General features: G+C 42.3%; 3 protein-coding genes across 3 annotated transcripts; 2 read left to right on the forward strand and 1 right to left on the reverse strand.

Annotated features, from left to right (window-relative positions):
• Positions 1-1,555: 1,555 nt before the first annotated feature.
• Positions 1,556-4,317, forward strand: LOC146672318 (GTPase IMAP family member 4-like). The gene is made up of 3 exons (XM_085405023.1): positions 1,556-1,562; positions 2,726-2,749; positions 3,255-4,317. Exons 1-3 carry the CDS (start codon positions 1,556-1,558, stop codon positions 4,037-4,039), a joined length of 816 nt encoding a protein of 271 aa, XP_085261149.1. The 3' UTR covers positions 4,040-4,317.
• Positions 4,318-8,994: 4,677 nt separating this feature from the next.
• On the forward strand, positions 8,995-12,507 carry LOC146672319 (GTPase IMAP family member 5-like). Its single transcript, XM_085405319.1, has 2 exons — positions 8,995-9,076; positions 10,030-12,507. The coding sequence occupies exons 1-2, from the start codon at positions 9,016-9,018 to the stop codon at positions 10,893-10,895; spliced, it is 927 nt and encodes a 308-aa protein (XP_085261445.1). The 5' UTR covers positions 8,995-9,015; the 3' UTR covers positions 10,896-12,507.
• Positions 12,508-17,000: 4,493 nt separating this feature from the next.
• On the reverse strand, positions 17,001-20,749 carry LOC146672320 (GTPase IMAP family member 4-like). Its single transcript, XM_085405024.1, has 2 exons — positions 20,683-20,749; positions 17,001-17,818 (listed from the first exon to the last, which is right to left on the reverse strand). The coding sequence occupies exons 1-2, from the start codon at positions 20,747-20,749 to the stop codon at positions 17,004-17,006; spliced, it is 882 nt and encodes a 293-aa protein (XP_085261150.1). The 3' UTR covers positions 17,001-17,003.
• Positions 20,750-24,988: the final 4,239 nt, after the last annotated feature.

Consider the following 24,988-nt stretch of genomic DNA (forward strand, 5'->3'; position numbering starts at 1 on the left):
TCTTAAAGACCTCATAAGTAGGGCTGTCAATGTCAACGCATTAATGTGTAATCATGATTAACGCGATTAAAATTTTTTAACGCATTTAACCCATCTGGAGCACAGACAACCAGCTTTGGACAAACTGCCTGAAATGTGTTGACATTTCAGGGATTTTGAGTCATTCTGTGCTCTGGATGGGTTAATCGTGATGACAGATTAATCTGCATTAATGCATTAAAATTGACAACCCTACTCATAAGACATGATCACCCCATTAGAGCACTTCACTCTCCAACTGATCTCAGTTTTCAGGCCCCTCTTTGGAACCAGCTTCCAGTTTGGATTAGGAAGACAGACGTCTCTACTTTTAAGATTAGGCTTCAAACTTTTGATAAAGCATATAGTTAGGGCTGGACCAGGTGACCCTGCTTCAATAATGCTGCAAAAGATCTGAGGATTCAAGGATTCCCCTGATGGACTGAGCACTTCTTCTCTCACCTGTTTTCACTCACTATGTATTAACAGACCTCTCTGCATTGAATCATATCTGTTATTAACCTCTGTCTCTCTTCCACAGCATGTCTTTATCCTGTCTTCCTTCTCTCACCCCAACCAATCACAGCAGATGGCCCCTCCCCTCCCTGAGTCTGCTGGAGGATTCTTCCTGTTAAAAGGGAGTTTTTCCTTCCCACTGTCGCCAAAGTGCTTGCTCATAGGGGGTCATATGATTGTTGGGTTTGTCTCTTTTTCCTTTGTCTTGTGGAAGCTGTTGTTGTGATTTGGTACTTTATAAATAAAAATGAAATAAATTGATTATGGAACTTTTTATATATTTTTTTTCTTTGGTGCCCATTAACAACAAAGAAATTAGAACTAACTAAAGTTTATAAGATGCTTATATTAAAACAGAAAAATTTAGCATTTAGTTACCAAAGGCAGCGTAATGGTTTGCTCTTCTTTCTCTTGTCAAAGACATTAGCGCCATTCCTCTATGCGCTCTGAAATGGACAAGCTAAAGGTCTGGTTGTAGGTAAATAGCTGGCTCAACTTAAATTTATCTGTTAATTCAATGTCAATTATCTAGCATCAGAAATTTTAAGAACATGGTATTACTTACTCTATAACTACTAATTTTATAACTAATTCAGTTATAAAATGTTAGGCGAACAATAGAAAATGTGCTAATTCAACATTAATCAAGTTGACGTTTTTACAGTGTGGGTAATCCTGCTGCACAAAAAAAATACTTCCTCTATCCCACTGTGGCTAAACGGTCAAAATGCCAGGTTCAGCATCCTGGAAAGTTCTCATTCCAGATTGCCTTTTCGATACTCAAACATGATTTTACTGTAAGAGAGGGAGCTTCCCCGATTCCTCCAGTCGTCAAACTTTTGTTTGGTTCTATCGTTTGCTGCGCACGGATATTTTGGTTTCTGGTTTCTGAGAAGTCGGCTCATTGGCAAGCAGACGATAGTCGAACGTCATTAAGGGGAGGACGCGGCACACTGCTGAATATAAAGATGGCAAACTGTTCAACGACATCAACGACACACTGCTTTTACAAAGGACAAAGATGGGCGGTACGTACATTTTACATTTCATACAGGTTGTAAATAAACCAGCAGAGCATTTCTTTTCTTTCTTATTACGTTTTCATGTGTTATTAACAGCAGTACTAACAACACAAATGTCTCATCTGTAACAGAGAAAGCTACACTTACACAGTCCAACACTCCCTGTTTAGTCTACGAGCTCGCTGGTTTTTAAAATAGTTTCTAGTCATCAGACGCCTCATTGATTACATCAAAGGTCACTCGGCTTTTTAATCGCCTTCATTTGTTGCTTCTTTCATATAATTTAATATTTGTAATAATTTCTTGATTACTTGTGTAAGTGTGTAACATGTAGAGATTTCTCTTTTTTCTAAATTGAATCCTGAACAGTTCTCAGTTAATCTGACGACATGAAATAATAGAAAAGTTGTTATGTGCAGTCAGTGCTGAGTGCAGCTTACATGATCACTCCGAGCACCCTAAAACTTTATCATCTATAAAATAGTAATGTTATTACATTTAATATCATTTTGACTAAATTCAGTTTTTAAATAATTGTGGCAAAGTTATAAAGTTTATAAAAAATAAAGTGTGCGTATGTATGTACATATATGTACTTGTGTGTGTAGATATATATGTATGTGTGTTCGTTACTTGTAGTTATTACTGCCTGTTACCTGTGGTAATGCAATTTATAATTTATATATTCTGTATTCAGTTATGAAGGCTCTAATTGTTGGTTGCGAGCTGCCGCTTAGATGCTTGTATCTGCCCGGGGCTGTTGATGGGTCTGTATGCAATGATGGGCGTAGCTGCGGGAAGTTTATTGTTTGTTTGTTTTTTGATGAGTGAGTATAGGGGTGGGATTTAATAAGTTTTCTTCGTCCCACTCCTTTTTCAGGCAAGTTTTGTTTTTTGTTTTGTGTATTTTATGTTCAATATAGGTATTTGTTGTGCCTGAAAATGAATAAATAAATGAAATGAATGAAATGAAATGAAAGTTCTGCTGAGCAGCATGACAGAAAGGCTTCAGGTGCAAACTGCTCCAGATTTATGTATTTTTAGCCATTTTAGTCAGAAAATCCTCATGTAGAACTTCTGGATCTGTTGAAATATGCAGTGTGTACCATAATAAAATTAATACTTGTACACATTTGGGGTTTTAACATCTTTAACAATTCTCTTTATAGGGTCCCAGGGGAGTAAACCAGAAGGTAGGACAAACGTCTTATGCAGCTCCTATAAGTGACATTAACATAAAAAGCAGCTTTCTAGGCTAAATCTTCTATGCATTAATATACCTGCTTTTAATTAAACGCCTGCCCTGCACCAGACCAACAATTACTGCAGTACACAATGAAACTGTTACTTTATGAAGTACATTTTCTGAAAATGAAAACATTCAACTGTACAAATGGTCAATATGCTGCTATCATATTTATCTGAAGTGTTTCTGAACTTTAAATTTATCAGCGAGACACCATAAAATTAAGATGGGAAAGTGTGGGAGTAAAATGAGACTGACTGTGGTTTACATGAAAACTAATGAGTCTATAATGCTGATAATTAAGATAATAAAAACATCTGAAAGTTAATTTCTTTGTAATGCAAAGTCAGTAAAACAAATGCAAGCTGGGAACAATTGAAGCGTCATTCAAACATCAGCTGTTGTTCAGAGTAAGTGCTGCAGTGCTGATATGTGATATGATTCTCCAACAGTGCCAGAGGAGCTCAGGATCGTGCTCATTGGAAAGACTGGAGCTGGGAAAACTTCAATCATGAACACATTCCTGGGAAAAGCTGCTGTGACGAACAGCTTGTTTGCCTCAGATGAAGCGCCGTGCACAACCGAGACGGCGCCGTTTGGAAACCAAAGACTGGTTTTAGCTGATACTCTCGGCCTGTGCCACACCAGCAAATCTAAGGAGGAGGTGCTGAGTAAGATCATTGCATCCACCTTTCAGTTCAATTCTAAGCAGGGGCCTCACGTGTTCCTGTACGTGCACAGCTGGGAGGACGATTTTACGACACAGGATGTGGAACGAGTGAAAGTCCTGAGGAGGATCTTTGGTAAAGAGGTCATGCGTTATTTCTTCCTCCTGATCACGCATATCGATGGAGACTTGTCTGGTAGGGAGAGAAACCAGATAAGGAAGTTTATTAAGAAAGTGGGATTTAAAACACAGAAATACTGTGTTATTAACAACAGAGGTAATGAAAAAGATAAAACAAAAGAACAAAAGCAGCTGGTGAAGGAAATCAATGAAATGGTACAAAATAACAAGCTAAGAAACTACACCAAGGAACTGTTCGAACATGCACAGGAAGTCTTAAGGAAGCAAATCCAAAAGTCAAAAACTCAGAGGCAGATGGGGGCTGGAGACCAACATGTGGCCACTGTCGCTAAAGCCCTGTTGTCTCCTGTGCTGCCAGCGGAATTTGTTACCTTAGCCCTACAAGCAAATGTCTGGCTGGCAACAAAGTTTGAAAACTGTCTCACTTAATAACAAAAAGCAGGGAAGTAAGTCGAGACCTTAAGCCTTCAGACTGTAGCAACAAACCCATTAAAAACGATCCACATTTATTGTGCTGTAATAAAACTGCAGCTGAGTTCTATAAAAGAGTAAAATATTCAGCTATTTTTACTGCACTTTATTAATCTGATACCTTCAGCTTCTCTGCAGACCGCAATCAATAATGCAACCAATGCATCACCATGCTTTAGAGGAAGGACATTTCCATGCTTGCTCCATCTGTGCCGACTCCACCTTTATCATTTTTCTGTAAACACTTATGTAATTTTTTTTAAAGTGATCGTTGTGTTTGGTGATGCCACATTCTTCTCCTCGTGTGTTCTTTTATCTTTCTGATTCAGTAAAGTTAAAATGCTAATGTATCAATCAGTGTGTGAAATTAATCAGACATTAACAGCAAAATCAGCAAATAAAAGATGATTCAAACAAAACGGTTGATTTTCTGACATGACTCAGCTGTGATGTGACGGGAAGATTTTAACAAAGCAAAATACAAATTTACAAAACTTGGAAAGAAGAAAATATCAAATGCAGCAATAAAAATAATAAAAATAAAACTGTACAACAAAAGATTATTCTGATTTCTTTATAGACCTTTTGTAAGAGCTAACAAGAGTACAGAGACTCAAAAAAGAAGCCCAACAACATTTAAAGACTCAAAACAGAAAGAATGAAAACAAAGAAAAACTACAACAACAAAAAGTGATCATGACAATACACAACAAGTTGCTGCTGTGATTATTATTATTGTTACTGATGACATCATTGTAAATGATTATAAGGGTGATTGGTTTTACTATTGTATAATTTTACAAAGTATTATTATTTTTATTAGTATTATTGTTATTATTATCTTTTAATGCTATAATGCTATTTGATCCTGTGAAATCTAAGGTCTCAAATCAGAAGTACCTGACTCCGTGGTATAATTCTCAAACACGTACCCTAAAGCAGATGACTCGTAATCTGGAGAGGAAATGGCGTGTCACAAATTTAGAGGATCATCATTTAGCCTGGAGAAATAGTTTGCTGCTTTATAAGAAAACCCTCCACAAAGCCAGAACATCTTACTATTCATCACTGATTGAAGAAAATAAGAACAACCCCAGGTTTCTCTTCAGCTCTGTAGCCAGGCTGACAAACAGTCAGAGCTCTGTTGAGCCAACCATCCCTTTAACCTTAACTAGTAATGACTTCATGAACTTCTTCACAAATAAAATTTTTATCATTAGAGAAAAAATTACCAGTAATCATCCCACAGATGTAATATTATCTACAGCTACTCTTAGTACCATTGATGTTAAGTTAGACTCTTTTTCTCCAATTGATCTTTCTGAGTGAACTTCAATAATTACTTCCTCCAAACCATCAACCTGTCTTTTAGACCCCATTCCTACAAAACTGCTCAAAGAAGTCCTGCCATTAATTAATTCTTCGATTTTCTTAAATAGAGTATCAAGTACTGCTGTAATGCAGAAATGCACTGTCTTTAGTCTGGTTTTATTTTATTTGAAAAATCTTGTACTTATTTTTTTATTATTATTATTTGTTTTCCATTAAAATGATATTAGATTAGATAGAACTTTATTAATCCCTCGGGTGGGTTCCTCTGGGAAATTCGATTTCCAAAAAAGCACAGCACCGACAGAAGTTACAGAGTTACAGAATATTATATATATATATATATACACACACACGCACACACACACATATATAAATACAGAGACAATATAAATAAAATATACGAAGGGGATAAATAGAATAAATAGGAATAAAAAATAAAAATACAAGTGAATTGCACATTTCAAGTATTGAGGTCTATTGCACCATTGACTGTTTACAAAGGTATTGCACAGTGAGGTGAAGAGGCACTACAGCTTAGTTGTTCCCCCCTCCTTTGTCCTCCTGTCTCCCCTCCCTCTCCCCTCCAGAGAGGAGTTAAACAGTTTGATGGCGTGTGGGACAAAGGAGTTTTTAAGTCTGTTAGTTCTTGTCTTGGGGAGAAGCAACCTGTCACTGAACAGACTCTTCTGGTTGTTAATGGCCGTGTGCAGAGGATGCCCAGCATTGTTCATAATGTCCATCAGTTTCTTTAATGTCCTTTTCTCTGCCACTGTCACCAGAGTGTCCAGCTTCATGCCGACCACAGAGCTAGCCCTCCTGATCAGTTTCTCCAGCCTGGATGAGTCCTTCTTTGCTGTGCTGCTCCCCCAGCACACCACAGCATAGAAAAGTACTCCAGCAACCACCGACTGGTAAAACATCCTCAGGAGCTTCCTGCAGATGTTAAAAGACCTCAGCCTCCTGAGGAAGTACAGTCGGCTTTGGGCTTTTTTATACAGGTGCTCTGTGTTGCATGACCAGTCCAGTTTATTGTCCACCCACAGCCCGAGGTACTTGTACTTGTTGACCACCTCCACCTCCTCCCCCTCTATCTGAACCGGCAGTGGACCTGCTCTAGACCTCCCGAAGTCCACAACCAGTTCCTTAGTCTTTGAGGTGTTGAGTTGCAGGTGGTTTGTGTGACTCCATGCGACAAAGTTCCTCACCAGACTTCTGTACTCCTCTTCCTCATCGTCCCAGATACACCCCATGATGGCTGTGTCGTCTGCAAACTTCTGAATGTGGCATAATTCAGAGTTGTAGCAGAAGTCAGAGGTGTACAGGGTGAAGAGAAGAGGGGACAGCACAGTTCCCTGTGGTGCTCCTGTGCTGCTGACCACAGTGTCAGACGTGATGTCCTTCAGCCTGACGTACTGTGGTCTGTCGGTGAGGTAGTCGGAGATCCAAGTGACCAGGCAGGGGTCCACCTCCATCCTGTTCAGTTTTTCCTGAAGCATACAGGGCCGGATGGTATTAAAGGCACTGGAAAAGTCAAGAAACAGGATCCTGACCATGCCTTTTCCCCCATCCAGGTGTGAGTGGGCTCTGTGTAGGAGGTACAGGATGGCATCCTCCACTCCGACACCCGCCTTGTATGCAAACTGTAGTGGGTCCTGGGCATGTTGTACCTGTGGTCGGAGGAGGTTGAGGAAGAGCCGCTCTAGAGTCTTCATAAGATGTGACGTCAGTGCCACCGGTCGGAAGTCATTCAGCTCATTGGGCCGGTTCTTTTATATACCACCCATTAAAAAGATTCAAAATACAGTTTCAAACAGTAGTAACTGAATATATACTTATAGCAATCTACTCTTCATTTTTGATTATATTAACTACAAAAAAAGTTTAGCTAGCCAAACAACAACTTTAGCTGAGTATAAGCTAACATTATACCAGCTAATGTTAGACTCCAGTATGCTAAATACTAAACTTCTAAGAAACAGTTTAATTATTCTCAAATTGTATTAGCAATTATTTGCGTCAGAGTCCAACAACATTAGATCCACTTCAAAGAATTTTTCACCAACGCTCGTAACAGAGGCTAACAGCAGCCAAAAGAGTGTAACAGCAGCTAACAGAGGCTAACAGCAGCCAAAAGAGGGTAACAGCAGCTAACAGCAGCCAAAAGAGGGTAACAGCAGCTAACAGAGGCTAACAGCAGCCAACAGAGTGTAACAGCAGCTAACAGAGGCTAACAGCAGCCAAAAGAGTGTAACAGCAGCTAACAGCAGCCAAAAGAGTGTAACAGCAGCTAACAGAGGCTAACAGCAGCCAACAGAGTGTAACAGCAGCCAACAGAGTGTAACAGCAGCTAACAGAGGCTAACAGCAGCCAACAGAGTGTAACAGCAGCTAACAGAGGCTAACAGCAGCCAACAGAGTGTAACAGCAGCTAACAGAGGCTAACAGCAGCCAACAGAGTGTAACAGCAGCTAACAGAGGCTAACAGCAGCCAACAGAGTGTAACAGCAGCTAACAGAGGCTAACAGCAGCCAAAAGAGTGTAACAGCAGCTGTGGCGAAAACAGCAGCTTTTAAGAAGAAAAGTTAACTATATCCTCAAAAACTCACCGCAATAGTGAGCTTGTCTCATGTCCTTTCCTGAGTAAATGAAAGCAGATGCTGCACAACCAGCACCAACAGCAGAGTGACAGCATTCCACAAACAGGGAAAAACTCAGGGTTTGGTCCAAACAGTAGTAGAAACAAGCCAGCTGGCCTTGGCCTTCATGGGGTACAAACCAGATTTATTGTTTCTGATCTATCTTGGCTGTCTAAAACATGTTTGTCCTATAGCCTCCACCCAGCTAGGATTATGCACCTAAACTGGTTGGAGTAAGAAAACGTTTCACTGCAATCTGCAGTCTACTGACATCAGGCTGTGAGATTCTACACACTGTAACTGCTGGTAACTTTTTCATGATTTTACTCTAACTGGAAACTAGGAGCAGACTCAGACATCAAGATACAAGAAAAAACATATTTATTTACAAAGTGAAGCAATGAGGAAGAAGTGAGCGAGCCTGGGAGAGTGACTCTGCCAAAGAGAAAGGAAGGACCATCAAACTCACCCCAGAACCCGGCATGTTTTTAGGGTTGTCTTATTTTATATGAATGAACAAATAGTTCTTCTACATTCACATTTGTCCAGGTTTAATAAGGTGTTGTCTGTGCTTTCTATAGATGTGTTGCTTTTGACAGCAGGTTGTTTCTGTTTCCAGCTGTAAATCTGTCTTACAGATATGAAAATGCAAACATAACTGTCAAAAAAGACAAAATCATTTTTCATAATGTGAAACTTTTGTTTTGAATTTGCCACTGTTAGGGTTTAAATGAAACTGTGAACAGATGTGTTACTGTGATGTCTTCATGGAGTCATGTAACTGTTATGGGTGAAAAGGCAGACCTGTGGAAATGCACTCTGCATGATGCACTCTTTTTCAGCCTTCTGATTGGTTGCTTTGTGCCACACTTCCTGCCCTAGAACAGCTGAAGTGCTGTATGTGAGGAAACGAGCAGCGGATGGTGAAATAGAGGTGAGATGGAAATTTAAGCAGCCAGATGAAGACATGGGCAGCACTGAGCCTTCAGAGAGCTCGGTGATGATCAATGAAGATCCAGAGAATGAAGGTGAGGTTGTCCTGCAGGGATACTCAGGCTGCTGTTTGGCTCAGTTTAGTGTCAGATTAGCTCCAGTCTGCATTCATATCCGAGTGCAGTCAGTGAGAGTTTAGTTTGAAGAATTACTGCCGAGTAACCAGCTAATAAAATTATTGTAATCACCTTTTATTTCACAGTAAATAATGGACAATCCAAGCATGCTGCATGACAGATGTTCAGTCCTTTGAGTCAAATCCTTTAAACAACTTCAGTCGTGTCTGAAACTTCAGTTTGTTTTTTCATTTTAATCTGTAAATGCTAACTTGTTAGCATAGTAGGGTTTTCCATGAAGGAAAAAAGATTACAGGCCCTATTAGTGATGGTGTTTGTTATGTTAAGTTTCCAAAACCTTCATTAGAAAATAAATCAAATGTATGCAGAGGCAGCATTCACAGTGTTGACCCTTCTTCATGCTGAGTATCAGCGCCTGGGCCCAAATAGCCGGAAGACTCCCCAAAGCTTAATCTGACTGAGAATCTGTGATGAGTCCTTAAAAAGCCCACAAACTGTGCTCATGTTGGAGCTCTGAGGTACAAACAGCTCTCGACCAATCCGGATCTGACCCAGAAGCTGCATGGAGAAGCTTCAACACTGAATCCAGACTGTTTGCACATATTTGATTGATCTGCCGAGAAAAGTCTTTGAAACTAAAATATTTCCGATTGTTTTCACTTCATTGTGAATGAATGAATTTAGATGCATTTTTATTTTTGTGCGTATATCGAATTATTAAGTTTCCATGTGTGCACTATTACATGCATATCGATGTCAGTGCAGCACGTGGCCTATGAAGGTCATTCGAAATGTCTCTTTGAGAAAACTGCTCATGAATTTGTGGTCAGCGGATGCATTTTGGGGTAAAGTGATTCCACAGTTAGACACAAGAGTGGGACTTTTCTCACATGCAAACCTTTTTGTAACAGATGAGCAGGAGCTTCCAGAGCTGAGGATCGTCCTGTTCGGGAGGACGACGGTTGGGAAAAGTACGCTAGGAGGCATCATTCTGGGGGACAGTGCTGCATTCACGTTGAGCGATCCTCATGGAGAGCGCACAAAGACCTGCCACGTGGAAAGAAAGACAGACTCTGACAGTCACAGCGTGGTTGTTGTGGACACTCCGGGTCTGTTTAAAATGGGATCAAGTGAAGAGGATGTGGTGAAAGAGATCAAGTGGGCCACTGAAAACGTTGAACCTGGTCCTCATGTGTTCCTGTTGGTGGAAAGGCTCAAAATCATCACATCTGAAGAGTTAAAAGCACTGCAGGTTTTTGAACGCACTTTTGGCAAACGTGCAGTGGCCTACGTTACGGTGGTGTTCACCCACAAAAACGATCCGGGAGGGAACGAAGCTGACATAAAAGAGGGCATGAAAGACAATGAGCACCTCAGGGAACTGATTGAACGGTGCCAGTGGAGATATTTTATTTTTAACATTGCTGACAGGAGCCCTGTTCAAGTCACCGAGCTGCTGGAGAAGATAACTCAGGAGAGACAAGATTACTCGGACTTCTTCTACACGCCTCAGATGCTCCAGGCGGCTGAAAAAGCTGCGAACGAGGAGCGAAGCAAAGACGACCGCAGGAGGAAAGCATCAGAAAACAGACTGGCTATTCTTGAGAAGAGCGGATTGTTGGGAATATTTCTCGGGAGTGTTGTTGGGTATTTTAGCTGTGGTGGTGAGCTGACACCTACATCAGGAGCTCTACTGGGAGCTTTACTGGGTATGATACTGATAATGGGAATGACATTTTCAGGGATCTGTGTATTCGAGAAATACCATAAAAAGTGACTTTTCACTCATCTGCAGGGAATCCTGAGCTGGAAACTTTCTAAAGTTACTTATAGCATCAACACAGTGTGACACACTGACACAGCATCTGTGAGAGAGGGCTGATGCTGCTCTATCTAAAGTCCTGTAAAGACATGGGCGCAGGCCAAAGGGAATATAAAAACCATCCACTGACAAGACACTGCCCCCTGTTGGTAAAACAAGCCACAACATGCTGCATGGCCAAAAGCAGCATCTCACAGAAGAACGCAAACAAGTCGACACATGTTAGTCTGTTAATCTACAGAACCAGTCAGACCTCTGAACAGCGGATCAGGACAAAGCTGCTCAAAGAAACAACCTGCATAGTTATACAAGCACAACATGCAGTGAAATGTGACCTGATGCGCTCCTGTGCAGAAACAGAGAACATTATAGTAAATACATGCAAAGAGGACATTATGTGCAGTAAGCGAGTGAATTATATACATCAAGTAAATTCAATAGAATAAAACAATCTGGAAATTTGCAGTTCGAAATTCGAGAATGTACATTGTGAGAGTGGGGTGTGAAAGTGAAGCCAGATCAGGATGTGATAACAATGAGTCCTGTCTCAGTCACTTATGGTTGATGGAGCTTGGGGGGGCAAAGATAGAAGCTCCTCTTGAGCCTCTCTGTTCTAGCCTGCATGGTGCCTGATTACAGAAGCTGGGACAGTTTATTGCTGGATGGGTCCTTCCATATCTGAGCAGCTCTGGTTCAGCATCTTCTGATTTAAATGTCGTGTAGAGGGAAAGCGTTCTGCCGTATGGAGCAGTCTACGAAGAGCTTTTTTATCCTTGACACAGCTGGTCTGTGTGAGGATGCTCTCCACAGCGCCTGTAAAGAAAGTCCTGAGGATCTCTGGAGAGACCCTGAGCTTCTTCAGTTGTCGTAGGTGGTACAGGCGCTGCCTGGCCTTTCTGGACTGCACCTGGATGTGGGCAGACCATGTCAGGTCTGAGCAGATGTGGACACCGAGATACTTGATGGATTAAAACAATGATCGGCACACAAACTGGTCACACGCTGCCTCCTTGTGGTAACAATTTTCATTACATGTCATTACAAACGTGCCTCTGGCCAAGTCTGTCCATTCATCCATTCATTCTCTTCTGCTTATCCAACAATCCTCACCTTAATTATATCTTCCTCTTAAATGTTGTATCCTTGTCTTATTTATACCCCTGCTAGCTTGCATTGTTTTTCTACATATACATAATATTTTTAACTTCTGTTGTTTTGTGTCACTGGGACCTAAATACTTCATCTGTTCCTGTTCTTATACCTCACGTGTTGGAACAGCAAAGCCCAAAGATCCAAGTTACCCAAAGAAGACAGGAAGAACTGACAGCACGATGCATACAAACCAGGACTATGAAGCCAGGTGTAGGAACCATTTTGTGATGTTACCTTATGTGTGAAACTTTTTGTGTTTTTACAGTATGGTGTGTTTATGTGACTGTATTTAAGGTAGACACACGTAGTTAATGTCAGGTGTTGTTGGTCGGACGGAGCAAACGGTTTGTGATTTATGTTACGTGATGTTGGATACTGTTGAACAACAAATACAGGAATGTATTAAAGATGTTATACAGACAGGATGAGTAGAGTTTCACTGATAACAGTGGCACCGCGTCACCCCAACCATCGAACACCTCCGTGGATTCAAGCGTCGGCTGAGCCTCTACACCAGGAATATGAACAGACAGAAACTGGGACAGCAAAACTAATGAACTCACAACACAAAACACTATAAAAAGTAATAAAATCAAAGACGGGAAAAACAAACAGCACAATAACGACTAACAAATAGAACTAGAAAGACCAAAAACTCAAAGTGCAGGCTCCAAAACCCAGGAGGAGCTGCCTGGATGTGTGCAGAAAGATTCGACCTCAGAACCAAAAGCACAAATCAAAGTACAGGTACGTGCACTCAGAGTGAGCTCAGCGTGTGCAGGGTATCGCTTTCTGTTGTCTGGATTCACTTATCCTAACCGGAGATCAGGACAACCAGTTATCAGATGGTAAAGTTTCACACGAGAGACCAATGACGCTGATGACTGTGCCGTCAGCAGAGCAGCTGATTGTTCACAGAAAGAATAAACAAAACATTAGAAAAACATGATGTCGTCACACAGTTTGGTCATAAAGACTGGAGAAGAGCGGCTGTGTTAATAAAGTTTAGCCTGTTTGAAACCTGGGAGGAGAGCCGAGGAGGAGATTATGGCGAAATCGTGCTTCGTAGCTACGGAGCACTCTGACATCACATGGCCTGCAGAAGCAAACACATGCAATGACGTGTGCATTTACAGTGACGCAGCAACACTAACAGCGCCAAACAGACGGACGACCTGAACTCAAAGACAAAAGATGACAAACTGACCCAGGAACCATTATATGCATTTCACTCAGCACCAGTCCAGACCAGCTTCACCAGTAACAGCAACGTGTGCAAATAAAAGACAACAGCAGGTGAAAGTCTTTCACACACACAGGTTACAAAGAAGCCTTCGTTTCTTTCAAATATATGCAAACAATTGCAGAAATCATCATATGAACAACTATGTGATTAAATTCTCTGATGATAAAGCAGTTTTTTAACGTAAGATTCAGATGTTGCTACAAATCAGCAACATCTGAATCTGTTGTCTGGTGTCCCTCGCCTGAAGCTCTCTGTGAGAGCTGCTGTTACACTCGTTCCTGCACGCCTTCCTCTAAGTCTGCACAAACACCTTTTCTATTATTTTGAGTGCTCAGTATGCAATCAACTATTAAAGTGATCTAAAATCAGTGCAGTCCCCGTGCCATTTGCCAGAACAGCTTTTGTAAACCAAACTTTTCCAGCTCTCACACTCTGCTGAGGTGGTTTGGGCCTCTGACGGAGATGCCTCCTCGGCACCTCCGGAGTGTTCCAAGCATGTCCCAGTGGAAGGACTGGGCAGACCCAGGACACTCTGGACAGATTACATCTCCCAGCCAGCCTGCGAACGCTGTAGTGTTGCCCTGGATAAGCCTGAGGAGCTGGCTGGGGAGCGGGGAAAAATGGATGGGTGGAGTTTTCTAACCGTATATATATATATATATATATATATATATCCTTTTATAGTTTAAGTAATGTAAAGCCAGTCTGGTGGCCTTATTGATGTAAAAATCAAAACTGAGATCACTGTCAAAATGATACCGAAGTTCCGACTCGCTCCCTGAGTTTCAGAGAAAAGGATGACAACTATGAACAAATCTGTTTCTGACATTTTGGAACAACAAAAATGTTCCCATGTTGTCTCTGCTCAGCTCTGAAAACAGACGCCAAGTAGTTCATCTCATCGATGCAGCTCAGCAGCATGACGTGCAGTACTCCCACGCAACATCGCGGTTCGCCTTTGGAGGTCACCACAGATTTATCAGTAAATTTATATTGTGTGAAATGTATTATTATGCTGCCTATGGCTATTTGAATGTTGTTAGAATTTAATCATTTTTGTGGTGCAATAAGCATCTTCTAGTCTAAAACATTAATAACAATATAAATACCATGTTATAGCTGAACAGCACAGCACTGATCCAGTCTATGCACCAAGGTATTCTCATTTATTCACACATTTAAGAGGCTTCACAGATGCCATATTACTCAGGTGATGACTCTTCACTGAATATCTAAGATTTGTCTCTAAAGTGTGTTTAAGAGTGTACGAAGGGTTTGTAACAGTGCAGAGAGGATTTTATGGCTTATAATGCATGAAAATACTAAAATAAACAATCATTTTGATCATCACGTCAACAGTTTCGAACGCAGCAGTGAGATCAACAAGAACTGAAACTGAAACTGTCTGTGAGTCACTGCTGATCCTCAGAGCTCTCTCTGTGCTGTGATTGGTTCTTATCGTAAAGTCTACAAGTTAAAAATATTCATTCAGTTGTTTATAAACATTTTTTCAAATATGTTGATGAGGGATGAAAGAAAAAAGGTCCATAATTATCAATTATCAGTGGGGTTCTTTTACTGAGTGGTAGCAGCAGCACATTCAAGAGAAACATGGAAAGTTCTAGACTGTAGAGAGCCCCTATCCCCCCCACCCACACCTCCAAACCAGATCCTAGAACCAGGTTGAGGTGCTTCCATAGCAGCACTCTGAGCTGTGAACGATACAGGTCAGCCCGTCCAATCTCCCAGAGGAGGACATCTGAGAGCGTTCTCCTGTGGAGAGCTCCTGGAGCTCAGAGACTATCAGGACACAAAGAGAAGAAGACGTCTGTCTTTCAGCAGGTTATCAAGAACCTACTTCTGTTTTATTACATGCACGAGGTTATACAAAGGCCACAAGTGAAACGAGTCCGACATGTACAGGAGAATGACCTTTGACCTCTGATCTCGGTCCATCTATGAGACGGACATGTTCCTCTGCTAACACAGGGAGACGTCTGCAGACACGTCCCACTGTCTGTCTGCATGTTCACATGTGTTTGCTGCTCAAAGGCACAAGGTCAGGACTTCCTGCACAACAAGTTCAGGCACAAAATCCAAAGCAGAGCTGGTACTTAATACAACACACAATAACAATAACAGTCAGACATCATTTAGACTGTTTACCAAACTCCTCAGCACGAGCCTGTGGGTTCACATCAGGACAGATGTGACTGTGTTATATGTGCTCATGCTCTGGACTACAGAACATGCTCTAACATATACTGATACAAGAGTACAAATACTGGATTACATGTGTATGTGAGTATAAATGCTGTCTTACATGCATTAGAATACAGGTAATGGATTATGTTTATATATATGTTTACAACACCAAACTTTTTTACAGCATGTGAAAGTTGAAGCACCTTTCTCCAGCCACCTAATCGATCTCATCCAGAGATGAAAACTCTTCAGCGTGTTCTGGGTCTGCTCACCTCACCCAGGGGGCGTCCAGTCTTCCTGTATTCTGTATGTAGCTTTGAGTCTTAGATCCCAGGGAGGTTGAGGTGTGCGATCTCCCTGTGGTTGCAGCACCCCAGCCTGCCAGCCCAGAGACACCCCCTCAGATCTCCATGGGCGAAGGCGTATCAACCAAGAGTCCTATAACATCCAGAGCCATTAGGAGCTGAGTCTTGGTCACCTCAGTGGAGATGTTTGACTATCTCAGTGACCAGCGAGGGGCGAGTTATCCCCCTTATCCCCAGACTGGGGATACTACGGAGGTCCTCAAAGCATTCCTTCACCTGCCCGACTTTACCCTCAGTTGAGGTTAACACCATCCTATCCTGCTATACACTGTGCGAGCAGAGCACTGCTTTCCCCTTTTTAGTTGGCTGACGGTTTGCTATAAATGCTTCAAGACACGCAAAGAAAGTCGAAAGTCTTGTTCTGTGGCCCAACTGAAATCTTCCAGCATCCAGTTTTTGGTTCAGCCACTGACCGAGCCTTGTTCTGCTTGTTCTGCCAGTATGTGCAGCTGCCTCCAAGTCCCCAAGCCCAACAGGATCCTTCAGCTTGATGGCTCCCTTCACCTTCGGTGCACACCATCTGGTTTGGGGATTAACACTACAATAGGCACCAACCATCCGCTCGGACTCCCAGCCTCCCTCAGTATGCCGTCAAAGTTCTGCCAGAGTTGGGATCAGGAAACAGTCCTGTAAAAGTGCTTTGATTCACGTCCACCTCTTTTTATCCTATTTTAACTGCTTCAGACTCCCAAAAGGAAAGACTGTGAAAGCCAAAATTTGAGAAATATTATTTGAAGCATCTTGTTGCTTATTTATTGACGTGTGTCTCAAGCAAACCCAGGCTGAACCCTGAACCCTCTCCCTGCACGTACACTGAAGCAACAGCAGTAACTAGAAAATATTTAGTTGTTTATGCTGCAAATCGCTGGTTCTGTCTTATGAACTGTTCCTGGAATAGAACATTTAACTGCGTTTAACTCGTTTTGAAAAGCTCAACCAATCAGCAGCCGACTGAACAAATAACTTTTAGAATAAAGAACTTTACTCAAAAATAAAGTAAAATACCTAAACATACATCTTTATGGTTTCTAGACTAGATTTGGTCAGATCAGCGTAAGCAACAAAATCACTGACGCTGTCTGAAATCTATCTGCATCATGCCTGAAGTTTAATTTTAGCAAGTACGCCTAAAAACGCTATTCCCACGAACAGCATCATACCAACTACAGCTCCAACCCCAGCTCCTGTTGTAGGCGTCAGCTCGCCACCACAAATAAAATACCCTGCTGCACAGCCGACAGCCATTCCAATCAAACCACACCGGTCATAAAAAGAGCGCCACTCTTCTTCTGGCTTTGGTTTTGTTTCCTTTCGTGTTTTCAGAGCTTCCTCAGCCTCCTGGAGCATCTTAGACGTGTAGAAAGGTTGACATTTTTCTCCCGTCATCTTGTTTATAATCCCCAGCAGCTCGTCGAGTTGAGACCCTTGTTGTTCGTCTCTAATGTTAAAAACAAAGCATCTTTGCTGGAACTGATCGGTTAATCTTCTGAGGGATTTCAGTGTTTCCTGCTTGAAAGCGGCGTCGATTTCCTTCCTTTTAGTGGTGAACACCACTATAGTGTAGTCCACTGCCTGTTTACCAAACGTGTCCTGAAAAGTCTTCAGTGCGTCTAATTTCTCTTGTGAGATCTCTTTAAACCTCTCCACGAACAGGAACACATGAGGACCAGGTTCAGCATGTTTGATGGACCGCTTGATCTCTTCCACCACTTCCTCTCCATCATCAGCTACTTTAAACAGACCTGGAGTGTCAACAACAACCACGTCTCGACCCGTGATGGTCTTTCTTTCCTTACGGCACTTCTTTGAGTCCTTATTAGAAGTGAATATTTCTCTGTTGCCCAGGATGATGCCTCCTAGAGTACTTTTACCCTGTCCACTCTGTCCATACAGGACGATCCTCAGCTCACCTGTTGGAAGAACGTCAGTGAGAATTAGCATGATCACTCACTTCAAATACAGTTATTACTTCAAATTCATCGATCTATCAGTCTCAACCCTGATGTGGGTCACTTCTCATCTTTTGAACCCAAAATGTTTAATCGAAAAGCTGTTAAACCCTTTAAAGCAGATATGCTGCATTTGGTCAGACGTGGATATTGTTTGACATTAAAAATGTTGCTTTTAAGTAATTTTTCTAAAAACTAAACACGTAAAAAAAACTGTTAAAAGTCATTCAGCCTCCGGTTTTGGTTCTGCGCTTGAGCCCAATCCCTATTCTCGGGCCATTGAGCCATGCCAATAAATCCTCATCTGAACTTAATCCCTCCACTAGAGGGCAGTACAACCACCTGCTCTAATTAAATGGGTTGCAAACTGCCAGTAAAACAGAAGAAGATGAAAGAGAAATGAAATAATAGTCATGCTGTGAGAGAGCGCAGCACGTAATGGCAATAGATAAATATTTGAAAAGAAAAAGTCAGTCTGAGAAAACTCTGATCCAGATGATCCAGAGTTTTTTTGGTGGTGTGATTTCTCTGAAGTGAAATATAGATTGGTAAACACCGGTCTTAGGATTGTTGCCATTCCTCCTCCTCATCCTGTGATTGGAAGAGTCTGATAGTTGACTCAGGGGTGTCAAAAGTGCAGGAGGGACTGATGAAGAGGCCAAGCTGCTAGCAAGTCGGCTACAAGATAAACTACCATAGTGAATCCCTAAAACAGAGCGAATCAACAGAGACTGTGCTTTGGAAAAAAGTACGTGATGATTACACTATGAAATAAGAAGTTATCAGTACGTTTTTCATTGAAATGGCTACAAAAACACCACTGTGTGCTGTAACAGGAAGTGACCCACTACCACAGAAAGAGCCAACACCATTTAGAAGAGAGAGGCCTGATGCAATAATCCATATTTCACTGTTTTATCACTTGGTGCAGGACGTTATATTTTTCTTTCTTTGTGATTTTTTTGGTATTTTTTAATGTTTTTGCAGTTTTTTGGTTTCGTTTTTTTTTAGGTGTGCGAGCTGACACAGTCCTGCAGAGCTGCGGTCCTGCTGCTTTTTAATGCATCTCTATAACACAGCTGAATCAAATGGTTGGATTACCTCTTGTTTGGCAAAGACCTGGCAACAAGCTATTCATTTGATTCAGGTGTGTCAGAACAAGAATGTGTCTAAAAGCTGCAGGACGGTACCTCTGCAGGACTCGAGTTGGACACCCCTGCCCTGAGGGGACGGGGTTTGGGGGTAACAGGAGGAGAGAAGCTGCAGAGAGGCGACTGCAACTCTGCTTCCTGGTCCCAACTCTGGAGATTCATGGTTTTGGGCAGCTTAATACATTTCAGCAGATTTCTAGAAATGAGAGCTGCTACAAATCACAGGGCTGAACACACAATACACGGTTCAGTTTACTTCTCTTAACTGGCTGGTTTATTTGTAACTGAGAATAGAAACTCCAGAGTCGATTCCACAAAATTCTACCTTCTTAACTTCTTGTCTACATCTGCTTGTAAAGGTTGGTGCAGCTCTGTTTAAAGGTCTCACTTGGAGAGATGAACTCTTTTTATTTTGTTGCTATATATAGTTTGACATTTTGAATTTAGGGCACTGAAGCATCGTTTTGACATCACAGAAATATAAATTAACTGACAGATTTTGTACCTCAGCAAGATACTGAGAAGCTGATTTCGTTTCTTGTAGAAATAATTCTGCAGTGCTGTTTGTATTGGTCCCAAACACTATCAGAGTTATGGTTAGTTAAGCATGCTGACAGAGTTTGAAGAGAGCCGGTCGAGTCCTCATATGGATCGATGTGAACTTGTGTTAAATGTAATGTTATCATCAGAATACATGTTGAATTTAAAGGAATTGTTCATGAATCATTAAATGGCTTCTGTCCAAATATATATGAGATCATTAATGGTAACACACAGATCTGAAACTAAACAGGCTGATGAGGCATTCAGTCACTGTGCTGTCCATGCAGCCATATCGGCCTCAAGGCTGAACAAAACAAATTCACCCTGATAACGACGGTGTTTAGTCTGTTCCTCCCCGACGCAAGGCCACCTGGGTCGGCTGGAGGACTGTTTACTTAGCCCGGCAGGGCGAAGGACACGGTCTCAGCTAAACTCAGGACACACACACTGATACACACTCATCCTCCCGTTCCAAACGCCTTCGATGCTTGTCTCCTCCCGGGCAGATGGCGGTCGACTGGACCAGCGCAGACATGCTGCAGGACCGGACGCGCCGTCTACACCGGCTCTCACCTTTACCCGCCCCTGTTGCTGTCTTGTGTCTCTGGGGTGCATCGACAGTCATGTGCTTTTTGAGCTGGGGTGTTTTTTCTGTTCTCCCACTAGGAGCTCAGTCTGAGTGGAGTGTTTTTCTCCTCCTCTCACCTCATGTTATGTATTTTCGTTGTTTTTTCCTGTCAGCCTACCTCTCTGACGTCTCCCAGTCTGATGTTTGTGTAAAGTTTGTTCAGAGGGTTCCTTTGTAAGTGTGCATGCACCATTAGCGTGCTGCCTGCTGTAACCCATAATTTCCTTCAGGATTAATAAAGCGATTCTGATTCTAAATAAACTTCCCTCGTCTACAGCAGCTCACTCAGTCACTGCATTCGTCTCCAGTGAAAACGTCTCTAAATGCTGCTCGGTACTAATCAGGCTTCAAACCGAACATAAAGGAACAATCTAACATCTCTGAACCAAACATCTGTCCAGATGAGCTGCTGCTGGTTTGTTTCAGGAATTAATTACTATCCCAAATATCAAACTAAACTCCACCCAGTGATCCTCCACCCTGAGTAGGATAACTTCACTTACCCATGTTTTCTGGATTTTCATCATAAATAGGAATCCTGGAGCACGTCGATAGCTTAGTATAGCTCATGTTGGCGTTTCTGTCTCACCTCTACATCACAATCAGTTATTTGTTTCCTCCTCACAACACTTCACCAGTCTGAGGGGTGAAAAAAAGTGCGTCAAGTAAAGTGTATTTCCACACGTCTGGTTCCTCACCCCTAACCTCACAGTTACATCCCTGCATGAAGACATCGTAGTAACACACCATGTGTTAATAGTTTCATCAGCTAAAGTGTCCTGTGAGTGCAGAAAGTCGGCTAAACACAGTTTTTACATTCTGGAACATGTTTTGCTCTCTTTCTAAGCCACAGTGTCCAACTCCAGGCCTCGAGGGCCGGCGTCCTGCAGGCTTTAGATGTGTCCTGCTCCAACGCAGCTGATTCACATGGCTAAATGACCTCCTCAGCATATCTTGAAGTTCTCCAGAAGCCTGGTAATGAACTGATCATGTGATTCAGGTGTGTTGGCCTGGGGTGAGATCTAAACCCTGCAGGACACCGGCCCTCGAGGCCTGGAGTTTGACACCCGTGTTCTAAGCTCTTCGGGCTGTATCATCACAGAATTTGATCACATAAATTCTCTGACCTGAACAACTGCAGTAAAGATGACACCACGTGTAACACGTGCTTTCTACCATGGCGTCCCCTCTCCACTTTGCATTTTGTTGTTGTTTCTGTGTGGCCTGCAAAATGTGAAGTCTCTGCTGGTGTACGATTGGCAAACAGTTCTGGAGCTTCATCTGTCTGCTGTCAAACTAGTACAGTTCCACCATGAGGGGCCAGATTGTTCCATCCCATTCTTGGATTGTCACAGCCCTGGGTCGGTGACTCAATGTTTTCTGTATTATTATTTTAATTTGTTATCTCTAGTGTGTAAAATAAGTTTAGTTCAGTGCCTCTGAGTTTTGTCTATGGATTTCCTGTTTTACTTTGAAGGTCTGTGCCTTGTGTTTCCTGACCTGCTCCTCGTTCCCCTGTGTTCCTGTCTGTATTTATACTGTGTGTCCTTCAGTGGTCGTTGTCATGTCGTACCACCATTTCTGCCGGTGTGCTCCGTTCCTTTGTTATTTCAGTTTTGTATTTTGGCCAGCAATAAAGCTGAGGGTTTTTTAGGTTCACTTTTGCCTCCAAGAGTCCTGCACTTGGGTCCTTTTCCTGCCTGCCTGCACACAGACTATGACAGGGATACTGGTTTTCATCTACCAACCTCCAGGATCACCTCCCTGGATGAAGTGTGACAGACAGCAGCTCTGACTGTGAAGTCATAGCTATCCTGGCCCAAAAGAAATCCTTGCTAGTTGGATCCGGTGAACTCCTGGCTGGATACCTGTCTTTGACTGGTATCCAGCGATTCTACCTCCACGCTCCTACCCACTACACCTGCGCTGGTGAGGAGCACATCTCCAGAACTTGTGGCATCGGGTGTGCATTCCCCTCACCTCTGCTGTTTTGGATGTATTTGCCCTCTGGATGGGTCTGGTGAATGCCAGATCAATCATATCAATCATTACTGAATCCTGGATGTCTCCTGGTGAGTCCAGAACCTTCTGAGAACTGTGACCATGTGACTCTGTTTTTAAAATCCCCATGGGATTAGCGACTGTGTTCAAGTGACTTCTTGAGTGATCTCTAGGGGGAAATTGTGCTAAGATGTGACAAAGTTTTAATTGTCGGGAACTTTAATATCCACATTTGTTGTCCTAAGAAGCCTCTGGTGAAGGACTCTTTAGATTTAGTGGACTCTTTTAATCTATTTCAATCAGTAGATAGTTCTTCTGAGGAACATGTGCACACTTTGGATCTTGTTGTATCCGTCATCAACTTGGAAATTGGTGATGCAGTGTTTTCTGACCTGTTTTAACTGACTTTGTTACTAAACTGTGCGTTCCTGCAAGGCGCTGCCGTGCGATGGATGGATGGGTGGGTTGTCCATTTCTTGATGAAAACATGTAAACTGTTCTGTTTTGTCAAACTTCTCTATGATGCCTTCTTTATCTAAACTACCCAACTAAAGTCCTTCCTGGATGAACATGCAATTCTGGAAATGTTCCAGTCTGGGTTTAATGTTCGATGTGGAGCAGCAGCGGCTCTACTCTGAGCCTCTCCCGGATGGCCGAACTTCTCACCCTATCTCTAAGGGAGAGGCCAGCCACCCTTCGGAGGAAGCTCATTTCTGCCGCTTGTATCCGAGATCTCGTTCTTTCGGTCACTACCCACAGCTCGTGGCCATAGGTGAGGGTAGGGACGTAGATCGACCGGTAAATTGAGAGCTTCGCTTTTATACTCAGCTCTCTCTTCACTACAACAGACCGGTAATCACTGCAGCCGCTGCACCAATCCGTCTGTCGATCTCCTGCTGCCTTCTCCCATCATTCGTGAACAAGACCCCGAGATACTTGAACTCTGTCACTTGGGGCAGGAACTCATCCCTGACCCGGAGTGGGCACTCCACCCTTTTCCGGCTGAAAACCATGGCCTCAGATTTGGAGGTGCTGATCTTTATTCCCACTGCTTCATACTCTGCTGCGAACCGTTCCAAGGCAAACTGGAGGCCTTCACCTGATGAAGCCAACAGGACCACATCATCCGCAGAAAGCAGAGATGAGATCCTGAGACCACCCAGGTGAAAGCCCTCCGCCACTTGGCTGCACCTACAAATTCTGTCCATAAAAATTACAAACAGAATCGGTGACAAAGGGCAGCATGGGGGATCCCATCACCCACTAGGAAGGAGGAGTGTGAGTTCCCTGTAGTTGGAACACACCCTGTCTGGTCCAGGAGTTCTGCCCCTGATCTCTACGCAACATTGTCGATTCAGTTCAGTTAAATTCAAATCAAGTTTAATGAACTGAAGTGAATTTAATCAAATTACAATTGAAAGAACCGTGTAGCTGCTGTTTCTGTTTCCACTGCTAGTTTTGCAACCATGAGGTTTTAGTGTGACAATCCAATGTTCACACAGTAGCTTCTCTAATATGGTAAAATGATAAAACAACAACCTCAAAATACTCAAGCATAGAATCAATTCATCCATGAACCAAGAAATATCTGATTAGAAACCAAGTTTCTAAGACATTTAGGGTCACGTGCAATGACCTCAGTTCTGTCTGAATTCAGAACTAGGAAATTACAGGTCATCCAGGTCTTTATATCTTTAAGACTTTCACACACCTTAAGTAATTGATATGTGCTATCTTCATGGACAGATAGAGCTGGGTGTCATCTGCATAGCAGTGAAAATGTATGCTATGTCTTCTAATGATACTGCCTAAGGCAGGGGTGGTAACCCCAAGGCCTCTAGGGCAGGTTTTAGATCTCACCCTGGGTCAACACACATGAATCAAATGATTAGTTCATTACCAGGCCTCTGCAGAACTGAGGAGGTAATTTGGATTTGGATTCGCAACTTTTCTTATGAATAAAGCAGCAAATTTATTTTCTAGGCTGAATGAACAAAATCTAAATTAGTGAGATGCCATTTCTGTCCACCTTACAAGTTATCTGTTTTAAAACATGTGTTTGAAAAAGGCCTGTGTGGGAGAGGTTTACACAAATGTCCCTTTATGAAAACTAACCACAGATTTCAGCTTCATCAAATATGCAGAAGTACCAAAAGAGAACTAAACAAACTCTGCTGGGTTGTGGTGACAACTGACGTAAATTCAAACAATGTTCCATTTTCACACAAAGTTCTTTCTGTTGACTTTAATTTATCAATAAAATCTGTTTTCTGTTGCTTTTATAGAGCAGCAGGTAATAGGAAGAGTTTGATGCTCTATAAAAAAGCTCTCCATAAAACTAGATAAAACTAATCCCAGGTTTCTCTTCAGCTCTGTAGCCAGGCCGACAAAGAGCCAGAGCTCTGTGGCGTTAAGCATGACTTCATGAACTTCTTCACAAATAAAATCTGAACCACTCGAGGACATTCCCCAAAGCCTCCACTGGCTTTCCTTCTTCCTATACTGGTTTTAAGGTGGTTTTAAGGCAGCGACCATTCCTGTGCTCACACTGGTACAGTAGAACCAGGAGTCCATCACAAATGGTTCAAATGACAGTAAATGTTTTGGCCAGCAGGGGGCGATGTGTGCACATCTCCAGAACAAACACCGTTTTTATTTGGAAGCAGTTGAAAGCTTCAAGGCTTCATCTGGACATCGCTGTTCCCCATCTCAGCGCTTTCTTTCTTTGGGATCCAACACGTGTTGATCACAATGATTGATAATCTGGTATAACAAGTAGTCTTGTTCAGAACGCTGCATTGTCTATGT

Source organism: Rhamphochromis longiceps, linkage group LG4, assembly GCF_057381845.1.
Source record: "Rhamphochromis longiceps isolate RC_006_pf linkage group LG4, R_longiceps_female_GT1.1, whole genome shotgun sequence".
NCBI classification, from domain to species: Eukaryota; Metazoa; Chordata; class Actinopteri; order Cichliformes; family Cichlidae; genus Rhamphochromis; species Rhamphochromis longiceps.